This window comes from Crocodylus siamensis, chromosome 15 (assembly GCF_052110815.1).
Source record: "Crocodylus siamensis isolate JL-2025a chromosome 15, ASM5211081v1, whole genome shotgun sequence".
Classification (NCBI taxonomy): domain Eukaryota; kingdom Metazoa; phylum Chordata; order Crocodylia; family Crocodylidae; genus Crocodylus; species Crocodylus siamensis.
This window is the reverse complement of record NC_143409.1, coordinates 18,687,160-18,701,732: the sequence shown is the minus strand read 5'-3', so window position 1 is coordinate 18,701,732 and position 14,573 is coordinate 18,687,160. Positions and strand designations below refer to the sequence as shown.

The 14,573-nt window shown below is 42.2% G+C and overlaps 1 protein-coding gene across 1 annotated transcript; it reads left to right on the top strand.

Moving 5' to 3' along the window:
* Positions 1-1,197: 1,197 nt before the first annotated feature.
* On the top strand, positions 1,198-14,383 carry HDC (histidine decarboxylase). Its single transcript, XM_090028712.1, has 12 exons — positions 1,198-1,265; positions 3,228-3,400; positions 4,471-4,584; positions 6,211-6,333; positions 6,766-6,900; positions 7,815-7,958; positions 8,199-8,265; positions 10,423-10,585; positions 10,697-10,787; positions 12,291-12,389; positions 13,231-13,332; positions 13,506-14,383. The coding sequence occupies exons 1-12, from the start codon at positions 1,238-1,240 to the stop codon at positions 14,265-14,267; spliced, it is 2,001 nt and encodes a 666-aa protein (XP_089884838.1). The 5' UTR covers positions 1,198-1,237; the 3' UTR covers positions 14,268-14,383.
* The last annotated feature ends 190 nt before the right edge of the window (positions 14,384-14,573 follow it).

The following is a 14,573-nucleotide window of genomic DNA, read 5'->3' as shown; positions in this document are numbered from 1 at the left end:
GGTTATGGGGAAAGTAGCTTGAACTGTTTCTTTATTCCAGCAAACGTTTGTACTCCATTATAGCACATCACCTACATAAACATGAAATACAAGCTGCTTAGAAACCCAGCAGCCTCCCTGTTTCTCAACTTTCACTATCCTACTATTCCCATAAGTTTTTAACAAGTTTCTAACTCCATTCTCCAGGACTTGACAGTAACACAGTGGATCTGCAAGCCTCCAGAAGGAGAAGACACTTAGCAGTTGATATTAAGATATGATACATCCATGCCAAACCCAGAACAGGGTATGTTTTTAGTTAATGAAGTGGAATTCCAAGGGAAGTTGTGGTTCAACTGTGGTTCCATCTTGAGAGCCAAATTAGGATGGAGGTATAGTTGGAGAAATCCTGGTTACACAAGGTTGAGCAACAGTGATCAAGTATGCTGCATATGATAGGGCATGAACAGAAGTGGACCATTTCCTTGGCTCAGCTCTTTAAAGGCCCTTTGGTGCATGGGGCTGGCACTGATTTCTAATGCAAGCGAGTCAACCTAGCTTGTCCCGTTTGGACTAAAATAGTAACTTGGCTGCTAGTGGCTGCATCTACACAAGACACTGACTGCGCAGTCATTACTGTACAGTCATTTAGTACTTGTTCATACAGTTCTCTGTACAGCACTTGTACAGTTTATACAAGTACTAAATGACTGCAGTAACCCAAGTTACAGCATAGTAGAGCTGATGAACAGTTTTTGTGATGCTGACTGCATAGTCATGGGTGCTGCCATGCAATGCTACTCCACAGTAGCCTTGGGCTACTATGCAGCCAACATTTCATGTAAATGTGGCCACTAAGTAGCAGGCCTTTCTCCTTCCTGTGGACTGTGGAACCCAACTACAAGCACTAAACCAGGGTATTATACTCGGATCATTTAGATTGCTATTTGCTAGAATGATTTTTGATTCCTACTTACCTGAGCTGTGTTCCCATGATTACTGTAGCAACAAATCATCTAGAAGACATTGTCTGTGACATCAAAGAGGCAGGAGAAAAAGCACATAGAGCTCACAGGGGCATCGAGTGGGGAGGAGTTAGATAAACTGTCCCCAGTGACCTGCCTATGTGAACTCCTCTGTGATGCTTGTCTCTGGCTGATAAAGAGCAGTATAAAAACTGAGGGATGAACAGTCAGCAGCTAAGAGAGGACAGTGTGATTTGCAGACCACTGAACAGGTGATTTGGGAAGGAATCGCCATGGAGCCTGGGGAGTACAAACAGAGAGGTGAGTGAGGAAGAAGCCTCTGTGGCAGGGCTCTGGGGGGGTCTGTGACGGGGGTGGCACGTGTGTACTGAGGGGGGACTGCAGGGCTGGCAGTGCCACCCGGGTCTCGGAGGAGTCTGCACCCTGCAGTGAACCTGGCTGGCCATATGCATGCAGGCACACTGCACACAGGCGAAGGGGAAGTAATGGAAAGAGTGGTAGCTTGTGGAGTACCCCCAAGGAGGAGCTTCTGAGGATGGCTTTAATGTCAGGCAGTTATTTTCTTTCTTTGTCGTTAACAACAAAGCCCTAAGAGACGGTTCAAAGCTCTGCCTTTCTAGATTAACCTTATTAGGGGCTTGCCACGTGTACCCTGGGTCATATGCTGTCATGACTGACACTCTGACTAGGTACTTGCATTCAAAAAGCCTGAGGTGGGATCCGTCTAAGTTGCATGTTTTTGGTAGTCAGTGTAATCTAGATCGGCAGTGAACAGAATACGTGTTCGTTCTTTGGTGCAGGGTACAAATCTTAGACTGGATTCCACCATTTTTGAAGCAGTCTCCGTGTGCTGAACTTCTGTTATGGGTATAGACCAGTTTCTGATCATTTATGCTGGTGAAAGTGTAACATCTGTATCTGGCCTTTCTGAAACTCCATTTTTGTCAGCGTGGAGGCCAAGTGGTGCATCAGCTCGAAGTTCAGTTCCATTAATATCCTTAATGTAGTCTAAATTTTAGACTAATTTTAGACTTTTTGACTCTTAAAAATTACACATGTTGTCCGAAGCAAGCAGTGGAGAGTGTCCAACTGGAGAAGGAACCCAGAGACACTCAGTTGTTTCAGGAAAAATAAGAGGGGTTGTAGTGCCTGACTAGTACAGAGGGGAAGAATAAGGGAAGCAGTGACGACTTAGGGGAAGAGCGTTCTCTTTTTTTTTTTCTCTCTAAAACCTGATTTCAGTCACTTTCAAAGTATGTGATGATGATGATATCTTAAGTAGCACTTTTCATCCACAGTCTTGAAGCTCTTTACAAAGGTGGTATAAGGACTATGAGCCCCTTTGCAGTCAGGGAACCGGAGATGCAAAGACTTGAAGTGACTCGCCTGAGATCACAGAGGGAGCCAGTGGATAACCCCCATATCTCATGACTCTGGCTAACACAATTTTTTCCCAGAAACAGAATAATAATAATAAAGCCTTTGAGAAGACTATCCGAAAGTCATGGTGTATGTGGTGTGTGTTTTCTAGGAACACAGGCGTAGCAAGGTGTTTGCAGACATTATAAGGCTGTTCCAAGATATAGTGAACTGATACCACTAGTTTGCGATATGACGGTGTTTTATTATATGGGCAAGGAAACAAGTTTATTGACAGGTAAATGCTGAGGCATGAGGGTATTATAAGGTCACACATTTCAAAGAAACTTTCTAGGGCCCAGTTCAAATCAGTCACTGAGCAGAAGTTAATCCCTAATGAAAATTTACCAATCTGAACTGGAAACCCCCATCTTACTTTAAAATGGTCACTGTGAAGAGATTGCCAAATATAATTGTTTCCAGGGCAGATTTCACTGTACCTAGTAAGCTCCTCATTTAAGCTTTTGACATCAGCAAAGTTTCTTTGCCCGCCTGACCTACTCAGATGGGGGGGATTTGAGACTGGATATGCTGCAAATACTCCAAAGCACTTTTGCCTTGGTGTTTCTTAAAACTGACAGCTCTGGCATGGTATTTGTTATTGCTGTGTCACTCATGGGAGGCATGTGATGTACAATTTTTAAAAAATCCAAACACTTAGAAGATGCAGGAGGTTGACTTAATTCTGTCTAGCCTAGTAAATTAAATCCTTGATGAACTTCCGGGGTGAGCATGCTGAGCCTAACAAAGGTGGATAGAAAAATGCTTTGTGTGTATATGAGAACTGCCATGTGCTGCTGTTCCTCTGGTCTAACCTTAAAGTACAAAATGTGCATCTTCCAGGGAAAGAAATGGTGGATTACATTTGCCAGTACCTGACCAATGTGAGAGAGAGACGGGTGATTCCTGATGTGCAGCCTGGCTATATGAGAGTTCAGTTGCCAGACAGTGCACCCATGGAGTCAGACAGCTGGGACGACATCTTCAGAGACATTGAGAAGATTATTATGCCTGGGGTAAGAACTGGAGTAGAATCATGCTGGGGAAGGATTATCATCACTATGTCATTTGAACACCTGTATCAGGGAACAAGCAGACCCCGGGGGAACTGCATTAAACAAGTAAAGTATGTTAAAATTGTAAAGTAAAACTGAGACATTTCAATAAGGAAGATCCATGCAATTACTATTGCATTTCAAATGACAGGCAGAATTTCAGGAACCAGAATGAATTCTTACTCTCTAAAAGTATTATATTTGATAAATGATCATCATGTTTTTTCTTTGTGCAGCAGTTTTTATTGAGGAGGTGATTGCACTTTACTAGCATTAGTGAAAGCAGCCTCAGTATCCTGCCATGGCAAGCAGCATTATCCCCACTTTGCAAGTAGGAAAAGTGAACCTTTGTCCAAGGTTGCACACAAATAAGACTTGTATCACCTGTGCTAAATCATAAGAGCAGTCTTTCACACTAAATATGTGTGTAGTATTATGCTAAGGGAAAATATGCAGGCTAGTTAAATATTTTTTTATAGAGAAGTCCTGTAAAAGGTACCTCCAAAATTTATTTTATGGATATTTCTACTTTAGCTGTTCTGTACTTTGAGGAAGGATTTAATTTTATCTTTTTAAAATTATTGACCAGCACTCCAGCCTCCCTTTTTCCAAGGGTGCAAAAGGTGCCTCACTAAAATGATTAATATTAATTGCAGACTGTTCTCTGTGATTAATAAAGTTCTTATTTCAACAATGGTGAAATGAACAACAGTCACCTTGTTTCAGCAACCTGGCTCAGTTAAATCTCCTTAAATCAAGGGGATGCTGTCAAACGTCCATTATTTCCTGTTTGAAAATGTGGGGATGTGTTTAATTTAGATAAATGTTGCTTTCTTAGATTGGAATTTATCTAATCACAGCACATTACTATCTCTGGACAATGCTTCTCTGCTGCTGACGTTATCTTTGGAACTGGTAGTTGCCAGATCTATAATCTGTGCAGGTTTCTCTCGTACTCTGTTAATTTCCACAGCGGGTTCAGAGTTCTGTGACATTTCTAGATATTAATTTATCTGTATCTTCTGCTCTAGGTTGTCCACTGGCAGAGTCCACATATGCATGCCTATTTTCCAGCTCTTAACTCCTGGCCTTCCCTGCTGGGAGATATGCTGGCTGATGCTATTAACTGCTTGGGATTCACATGGGTATATATTACATCTAATAATTATTTGGTCTTTATTATGAATCAGGTTAGGCTAGATAGGGGGTCAGACCACTTCAAGTTGTTTGCAGAATTAAAAGGTAAAACTGTATTTTGTGTGAAGGAATCTGAAATGTTTTTCGGTGTCATTATTTTATTTTTTAGCACATAGGGTAAGATTTTTATAGGCATAAAAGGCCTTTAAGAAGGCACGTGGTTTTCTTGGCTCGGCAACCTCTGGCAACAGACTCTAAATTACCCAGCACTGTTGTTATTTTAAACAAGATCCATAAGCAATAAAGCCTCTACCACCCATGATCCAGCTGCTGACAAGTCTCTGATCTTGTGGTTGTTATGGAGGCCTGGCTGGATCACACCTCAGGTCCAGTGTGAGCTTAGCTTATCCCAGCTGGGCCCTTAGTTCTCCATCAGGCTATGTAGACCCATCAAAGGAACAAAATGGGGGGTGGTGTTTTTTCTAAATCTGGCTGTATGTGATCTCCTGCCTAGGAGTCTTTGAGCATGTGTCAGTCTCTCTGCTATATTAGCTACTTCACTATGATGCTTCAGATCTCTTGGACATCCTGAAGCCCCTGGGTTTTTTGGGTAGTGGTGATGCCCATGCCTTTAGCCATAGGACACCATTTTACGTCCATTTGAAAAGCAGTGCATTTCTACTGTAAACTCTCTTAGCACACAGACATAGTTCATATCCCTCCTTATGATCTAGAATTGTGTTATATTTCAATGAAAAGAGATTTCCATGTTGATAAGCAATTGCTGATCAGCTATTAACATCCTTCTTATTGCTTCTGTTCTTCACTGATAGAGACTTGAGATGACTGTTGCATGATGATAATGATGATGATAATGGAGTTTATCATGCACAGCAATCCATACAACTCTAGGTTTAAGTGGATTCATTATATATTGTCTCTTGGCTACTGGGCAGTCCAATGGACAAATTAGTCTCAGCAAACCCTGAGGTGATGTTTGTAAGGCAGAAAAAGTATTTCGAGGACACTGGTGGAGTCTGTGCGCTCCTGCTGTTCAAGGAGCACAACTGCCACTGGTAAGAATGGTGTAGGGCTTGGAGGTCTCCCTTAATGGCGCTCTCAGCATGGATGCCCATGCTGCAAAAACAAACAAAAGTTGTATGATTTGTATTATAGTAATGACTATAGCGCTGTGTCTTGTACATATATCTAACCAGAATGAAGGAGTTTGCCATCTAAACAGGCAAGACAGTAAAGGGTGGGAGAAAAGGAACATGGCTCCCTCTATTTTACAGAGGATGAATTTGCCCAAAGTCCCAGAAGATGCCTGTGGCAAAGGCTTGCAACTGAGTCCCAGAGCAGTGCTTCAACCATAGACCACGTTTTCTCTGTCTACCCTCAGTTAGCATCCATGAAATAGCCTCCTTCCGCTTCCTTCTCAGCACAGCAATCCATGCCCTTGTCACTTCCTGCCTAGATAGACATCCTCTGGGATAGCTGAAGAACTGTCACATTGGCAAGGAAGGAAAATGTAATGTGGAGTTTGTGGCTGGAGGGTCACACTCTCAAATGCCATTTGGATGAATTACAGGATGAATTAAGACGCATCAGCTTTTCTCTTTTTCCATTTCTAGGCCTCCAGCCCAGCCTGTACAGAACTGGAAATGAATGTCATGGACTGGCTGGCTAAACTGCTGGGTCTCCCAGAAACATTCCTGCACCACCACCCAGACAGCAGGGGAGGGGGAGTACTCCAGGTAGGAGGGCTCAGGAGGGTGTTTGGCTGAATTGTTTTGCAACCACTCAGAACTGCTTTTTCTCTGCTCAAACAGAACTCCCTTTGTAGTCAGAGATGGGGAAGGTTCTACCTGTGGCAAAGTCTCTGGGCTGTGGTCTCTGTGGCATATATGACATTTCTTTATGGAATTGTTAATCCCCAAGCTGAATAATATAAGAAAACAAAGGATAGTTAAAATGCATTGTTTTCTACTTCTGGCCCACCAAGCTTACCAGCATGCTGAAGTGATTAATGATGCCACATGGCATATGATACAACCGGTGGTGGGAAGAAAGTTGGAGATGGGAGTGACATGCTTCAGCGACAACAGCAAATGCATGCCAAAGTAGCAAGCTAGAAGGAAAGCCTGTCTGCGTTATCCTGCCTTGATTAACCTGCTGTTTCTTGGCAGAGTACTGTGAGTGAATCCACCCTTATTGCTCTGCTGGCAGCAAGGAAAAATAAAATCCTGGAGATGAAGGTTTCTGAGCCAGATGCTGATGAGTCAACTCTGAACTCTCGGCTCATTGCTTACGCATCTGATCAAGTAGGTTCCCATTCTTATGCATCACCCTGTTTGCTTCTGTGTTGGCCCTGCTATATCGGGAGCCAGAGTGCTTGACAAATGTGCACGATGCTGCCTGGGTGAGAACTGCTGCTCGTGTGCTACAGCTGGGGAAGCCAGGCCCAGCGCAGGGAAGTGACTTCTGTATGGTCCCAGCAGCAGCAGTAGAGCCCCCTTCTCTTAGTTTCGACTCCTGCACTTTAACCACACAACCTTCTTCCTTCCTAGATTTGGCAGACTTGCGCCAGTAGCTGGGTGCTGAGCTCCTGCCACTGTTTCCTTGTAGACTTTTCACTCCAGCGCAGAGAACCCAGTTGCGTCAGCGAAGTCCACAACTGTCCTTTCCCCACAAGTCGAGGAGGAGCCAGTGCAGCCTGCACAGTGCTGCCCCTCTGCTCAATAACGTGCTGTGTTAACATCTCTTCTCCCCACAATGTACTGTCAGTGGAGGTGACAGAGATGGTTGAGCGGGATCTCATTTGATATAAGCAGGAGGACATTCTCCACAAGGGCCCCTGGGGCCACCAGAGCCCAGACTTGCTTGCTTGTTCTAGACATGTTATAAAACCACTTTCTTTCCTCTCCTTCCTAAAGCTACTGCAGATGGAATAGGCTGACGGGATCCCTTCCCGGGCAGTCCCTTTACACTTGATACAGGGAAAGAGCATGGGGGAAACCTATTCTGTTTGAGAAAAGTGAACACAGTAATGGTGACTAATTAGAAGATTCAAGAGACCTGACAAACCTAGATAGTAAAAACTATAATTTGGCTTTTGTTCCCTTGAACTATGATGCTGAACTATGTCTCAGGCTTTTGTGGCAGTCACTCTTCTTTAACTAAAGTACAGCCATTAGAAAACTCTCCACATTCGTGTCTTCACTTGTGTTCTTCTAAGGCTCACTCCTCCGTAGAGAAGGCAGGCTTGATTTCTCTCGTGAAGATGAAATTTCTGCCTGTGGATGAACAGTTTTCCCTCAGAGGCAAGACCCTGAGGAGAGCCATTGAAGAGGACAGGAAACAAGGCCTAGTCCCCGTCTTTGTAAGTTTGTTTTCCTGCTCTTGGTCCTGGCCTCTGGGTGGTGGTGAAAGATGTTGCCCCTGTATTAAAGATAAGGAGTTAATGTTTGAAATAATCTGAATAATTAGCATGCTAATCTATTCAAATAGTAATATATCCTCCAACTCTGACCAAATGTTTAGCATAATTTGCTTTAAAATGTTGAATAAAAAGGGCTGATTTATTTAAAACTACTGTGACATGTCTGCTTTTCTTCTTCAGGTTTGTGCAACTTTGGGTACCACTGGAGTCTGTGCTTTTGACAGCCTAGCAGAGCTGGGTCCCATTTGTAAGTGTCTGTTATCTTGTGAGCAATAAGCATATAGAAATTGTGGGTTTTCTGTGGAGCCAAGAATGAGCAGAAAAAACACCACCACTCAGCTTTTACAGCCTCTTCAAAGGAGTCAATGGGAATTTTTCCTTTGGCTTCTATGATATTTTGTTCAGGTTGTTTTAAAGCAGGGGCAGGCAAAGTTTTGACTGGAGTGCTGAAAAAACCAGTGTCTACCTGGTAAGGTGCCAGAGTCCTGGCATGCAAAAAAACCAAAACCTGGGCAGGGGGTACATGGTAGGATGCACTGCATATTAATATAGTTAATAATCATAAATGTTGCTTTTTTTAACAGTAAATACCAGGTTTTCTAAAAATTCTAAGTCTGGTGACAATAAATAAAACTTCATATAATACCTTTGTATGCCTTCCAACTGTACAGTTTCCTGTAGTTCATGCAAACCAAAGGCAGGGCAAACAATGTAAACCAGCAAACAGAAAGCAGAAAATCAGAAAGACTTGAATTATTTGGAGTCCATACAAATCTGGGTAAGTATTTCCAAGAAAGCAATCAGAGAGCAGGAAAACACACAAAAAGTGAACAATATGAAATGTTGAAATTTAGGAATACAAAGTAGAGAGATCAAAATAAACTGAATATGAACTGTTTTAAGAAAGTAAAAAATTGAACAATATGAACTGGTTTAAGAGTAAAAAAACTGAACAAGAAATGATTGAATGGAGCAAAATAAACTGAATAGCAGAAACTGGTTTGAGAGGGAGCATAAACTGAATAATATGCAACATTAAACTCTCAGTTTGCAAAGCACAGAAACCGGTACCAACAGGCTACTGAGTTGTCTGTAGCCCAGAGCCATGTGCTTCCCTAATATATGCAGGGGGAGAGGGGCTCCCGATGACTGTGGTGGTGCTGAGAGTTTCACAAAACTTCATAAAAGCTCCCAGTGCCGAGGCAGGCACCAGGGGTGGGGTAAAGAAAGCACAGGCAGGGATGCAGTCACATTCTGCTGACCCTGCCCTTGGTGCCTGTGGCTGAATTTGTGAAACGTTGTGAAACTCAGCACCACCACAGACATGGGGGCAAGGTCAGCAGAACACAAGCAGCCTCCCTGCATCCCTGCCTGTGCTCTCCTCACCCTGTCCCCAGTGCCTCCTGCTGCAATGGGAGCTGTGCAGCCACTTAAAAAAATAATAATTTTTTTAAAAGGCATTTTTCTTAGCACATGTCCTGGAGTGCCAGAGAAAATGTCTCTATGTGTCACTAATTGGCACATGTGCTGGGGATTGCCTTTCCCTGTTTTAAAGCAAGTTCCACTCAAAAAGGATGAATCTTGCCCACAAGCAGTGGTTCCCTGGGTGCCCTTTCCATTCACATACCTTAAACCACATTTAGAAACCCCTGCACACCCATTCTGTGACTGTCCCTTCCCAGAACCACTGCGGGACAGTCACAGAATGGGTGTGCAAGGGTTTCTAGATGTGGTTTAAGGTGTGTGATGGAAAGGTTATGCTAGATGGGGTGTGTGTGTGTGTGTGTGTATATATAATTTTTTTTCAAAATAAAAACAAACAAAAAACCCCCCATCACTTATGCATTTGATGGAATTAGGCTTGGTCCCTGCTCAGTGTAGTCCACCAGCACCAGAGTTTTGACAGTTGGAAGGACCTTGTTTTGGCTTCTAGCTTTGTGTTTAAATGGTATGCAAAGTGGTTGTGGATCCTATTCAAACCCAGACTCTGAACAATATGCACCCAGAGCCCGTAGAGGGGTTTTACATTGGATGGGTATATTTAAGACCCCAATTCTTTGTCATAGTACCTTTACTCTGACTTTGCCCAGGGCTGTGGGAGATGAATTTTATTCCATTTAAATGCAGAGGACAGGAACTTACACTCAAAAACTGACTGGCTAGGATTAGTGGCTTTGGCAGAGGTTCTGCTCCGCAGTACAAAAGGGCCTATTTGGATCCAACTCTCCCAGTGTCTGGGTGTTTTGGAGCCAAAGATTTGGTACTGGACATCTTGGGATGGACTGGTTGGTCTTGCTTCCAGCTCTGCCTCTTGTACCCGAAGGACAATTTAAACCTCTCCCTCCAGAGAGAAAAAGACTTAATGTTAGTCCAGAATGCAACGCAACTGTCTCAATTTCTACAGGTGACACAGAGGGACTCTGGCTTCATATTGACGCTGCATATGCCGGAACTGCATTTCTGTGCCCAGAATTTCGATCATTTTTGGATGGAATTGAATATGCAGACTCGTTTACTTTTAACCCTTCCAAATGGATGATGGTTCATTTTGATTGCACTGGATTCTGGTGAGTAGAGTCACAACACATGACGAGCAAGCACTCAGTGTACACCATAAAAAATGCCAGGTTTTCATCAGGCATTTTTTTACTAAGTACAATTCGTTCTACCGTTAATAGGGTCAAAGACAAGTACAAATTACAGCAAACCTTCAGTGTTAATCCTGTCTACCTCAGACATGCCAACTCGGGGGCAGCCACTGATTTCATGGTAAGTCACTGTGTAAGCTCCTCTCTTACATTTCCTAGAGAACATTTGTGTAGAAAATGCCAAATACTCCTGGAGCTTGTTTAGCACTATGGCAGGAATATTTATAATGATGTGTAAATGCAGTGTGAATCAAACTTTTAAAACTTATTAAATTTATAAAACTGCATAGAAACTCTTAAAGATCAGACACAAATTGAAGTAGTTAAATAAAACTTGGCCCTAGTCTCCTGTTGTCCTGGAGAGTGTTTTGTCTGCATGTATTAGTAAATGGGCCAAATCCATGGGCCAAATCCTCAGGTGACAAAAAGTAGTCCAGCTCCATTGACTTAATTGGAGCTACACTAATTTATACTAGCTGAGAGTCTACCCAGTACCTCTGCCAGAATAAGGTCACTTCCTTGCAATATGTTGTGTTGTAGTTGCTGGAGCTTTTACATGTTTGTGTTGTTTATTAGTCTGTCTTACTTCAACCTAGCTGAATAATTCTGATAAATGTTAAAGGGGACTATATATAGAAATGCCTTGTTTTTAAAACAAAAGTAATAAGGACTTGGGGTAGAGGTGATATCTTTTATTAGACCAACTAGATTTTTGCAAACCAAATTCTTTAATTGCAAGCTTTTGGGCACAAACACCCTCTATCAGGCATAGGAGAAAAGATTGTATAAGTTCTCCAGGGTAGAAATAAAATTAAACAGCAACCAAATTAATTCAGTATTCTTTAGTTGCTCCATTGGTGGTGAGCTAAGAAACATATCACTTTGGATCTATCTGACTGAATCTGAACACAATACAACAAAACAGTATTGTATAGACCAGTGTTTCAGTGATGATCTCACTAAGGTCTTGAGAAAGGCAATTGTTTTCTTTCTTCCTATGAGTTGTTTTTTCGTTGGACGATATGGCTCCCTCTGGCGGTTAAATGGTGGCCATGCTCTTTCTTGAATTCTTTGATGTAGTTTTCTTTTTAATAAGGGATGATATCTGTTTCCCTTTCAGATGGCTGCCACTGCTTTTTCTAACTCATGTAGTCTCATTTGTCTTGTCTGTTCTCATTGTGCAGCCTCCAATTCAGGAAAAAATGTATATTCAGGACAGAACTTATACATGTAGATGAGGGGGTTATTGTTGTCTTCTCCTGCAATGAACTGAACATTTTTTTCAAGCATTTTCCTGAATTGGGACATTAGCTTAAATTGCTTTCACTAATGGGAAATGGAATAATATACATTACTAATGGGATAAAAAGTCAGAGATGCATCTACTGCACTAAGCATTCACAGGGATTCAGCTCAGGAAGCAAAACAAATTTTTTTAGAATACCTTGAAAAGTATCAACCCAGAATTCTCCTTTAATTGTTATTTACTAAATTAATTCCTGCAAGCAAAACATGTAAACAGGCACCCTAACCTGAGTACAGGGCTGCAGACTCAGGCTTTTGCATTGTGTTAGGACAATTTTGAATGGTTTTTCACTGTGTCGACACACTGTTTTGTTTACAGCACTGGCAGATTCCACTGAGTCGCCGCTTTCGTTCTTTGAAGCTCTGGTTTGTGCTTCGTTCCTTTGGGGTGAAAAAGCTTCAAGCACACGTCAGACACGTACGTGAATTAACATAAGAAGTGCGAGGACATTACCGGTATCTCTCAGCACCTAAGTTAATTAAGTTAATTAGGATGAACAGGCTGAATAAGAGACCTGCCCCCTTCCCCCCCAGGGGAAGTTTGCATGTATCAAAATGCTAACACGCTGTAGAGGAATCCAGCCTCTCATCTTGCATAAGCAGAATTCTTGTTGGGTTCAGTGGCAGTTCTGATTGCATAAAGGCATTGGTGCAAACTTTGCTTCTCTTATACAAACACAGCGAAAACTTCAGGAACAAGGTACAGCTTGGCCATGTTGGGGAAAGGAATGACCTGTGAGTGCCACAGAGCAGTATTATGCAATGTAGTAGGTAGTTTTGGAGTTAGGCTGAGGGTTGGCTGCCTGGTTAATGCATCTATAACCACATATACCCACTTAAACCTTTACTAGGTGCAAATTTGTCAGGCCACTGAGTGTAACAGCTATAGTTGCGGTTTGTCTCCTGACAACTCCAGCTCAGAAGTGAAAGGGCAGGTTCCCTAGAGAACACCTGCATAAGGCCCACTGCTTTAGTCTAGTTCAGTGGCCAAAAATTTGTCTATAAGGGTCTGATCTAAAATCCACTAAAGCCAGAGACTTTCCCCCAATTTCAGTGGCATTTGGATAAGGCAGTATAAGATAGCTGCATTTGCATATATCTGGGGAAATCTTTATAACTATGCAAATCTGAGAATCTTAATGTTTTGGAGTGAGGCTTTTTCTGGGAGGGGAAATTATTTTTATATGCAGTTGATTTTTACATCTTTCCTGTTGCTTTGTAACTGACCAGAAGAAAACACTTAACATGTTCAATTACAGGGCACTGAAATGGCCAAATACTTTGAATCTTTGGTCAAAAGTGATCCCTTCTTTGAAGTCCCTGCCAAGAGGTACCTTGGACTGGTTGTATTTCATTTAAAGGTAAAAAAATTGTTTTGGAATGAATTAACGGTAATCCCATGAAGTCTTCCACCTTGACTGCAATAAATAAAGTTCCTATGAAGGAACATAATTCTGGCAATTGTTACAGCCTGGTGCAACTCTAAATATAAACTGTAATTGTAATTGGAGACCTCTTCTTATTTTAAAAACAGGGCCCCAACTGGTTGACAGAAAAGCTCTTGAAAGAACTGAATAATTCTGGCAGGCTCTTCCTCATTCCAACTACCATCCATGACAAGTTCATCATCCGCTTCACTGTAACGTCCCAGTTCACAACCAAGGAGGACGTTCTGCGAGACTGGAACATCATTCAACAAACCGCTGCCCAAATCATTAACCAGCATTACATGCAGCACCCCTTCAACTCTGCTGATGGGGTGAAATCCCCTAATTTACTAAGTAACACCAATCCTCATGCTGTTAATATTACTTCTGAGTTTTCCAAAGATGAAGGAAAATACAAGATACCTTCCAGAAAAATAATCATGCAGCCTAAAAAGGTAGCAGTCAGTCCCACTAAATTTGTGGTCAGTCAGCAGCTGGAAGGCCAGGTGGACTCTCTGGATGACTGTTTTCCAGAAGAAGTCCCAGATGTCTCCAAACATAAGTTGTCCTCTTTCCTATTCAGCTACCTGTCTGTTCAAGATAAGAAAAAGACAGCACGCTCCCTAAGCTGCAACAGTGTGCCCACAACCAGCTTTCGTGAGCTCAGCAACCCAAAGGCAGCAACCTCCGAGAAGATCAGCTCTCACGACGAGGATAAAATCTTCTCCAAGCTGCCTGAAGAGGTCATGATGCTCAAAAAAAGTGCCTTCAAAAAACTGATCAAGTTTTACAGTGTCCCTAGCTTTCCTGAGTGCAGCATTCAGTGTGGTATTCACCTGCCTTGCTGTCCTCTGCAAGCAATTGTTTAATGTGCAAAACAAATTGGTCCTTAAGGTCTCCCCAGGTAGAAGAGAACCAAAGGTTGCTTATTCATATGCAATATTATTGTATTCAATATGTAAACAGCATGAGAGATCATTGAGTAAATTCCTGTGCTTGTATTGAAACAAAACACTTGTGTATTTATTGATGAAAAAACAAATAAATCAGTTATGCACATTATGTAAAGTTTTTTCTTCCAGACCATGGTAGAGTTTGCATTAGATCTGAGAATTTTAATCTCTGCCTCATCAATATTAGCTTGTTCAAGGACCCATGCCAGTTTCAGTGCTCAC

Excerpts from the sequence above, each read along its gene's own strand:
- HDC (XM_090028712.1), top strand. The coding sequence starts at position 1,238 with ATGGAGCCTGGGGAGTACAAACAGAGAG. Across the intron at positions 4,585-6,210 it reads ACTGCTTGGGATTCACATGG|GCCTCCAGCCCAGCCTGTAC; the intron begins GTATATATTACA and ends TTCCATTTCTAG. Across the intron at positions 8,266-10,422 it reads AGCAGAGCTGGGTCCCATTT|GTGACACAGAGGGACTCTGG; the intron begins GTAAGTGTCTGT and ends CAATTTCTACAG.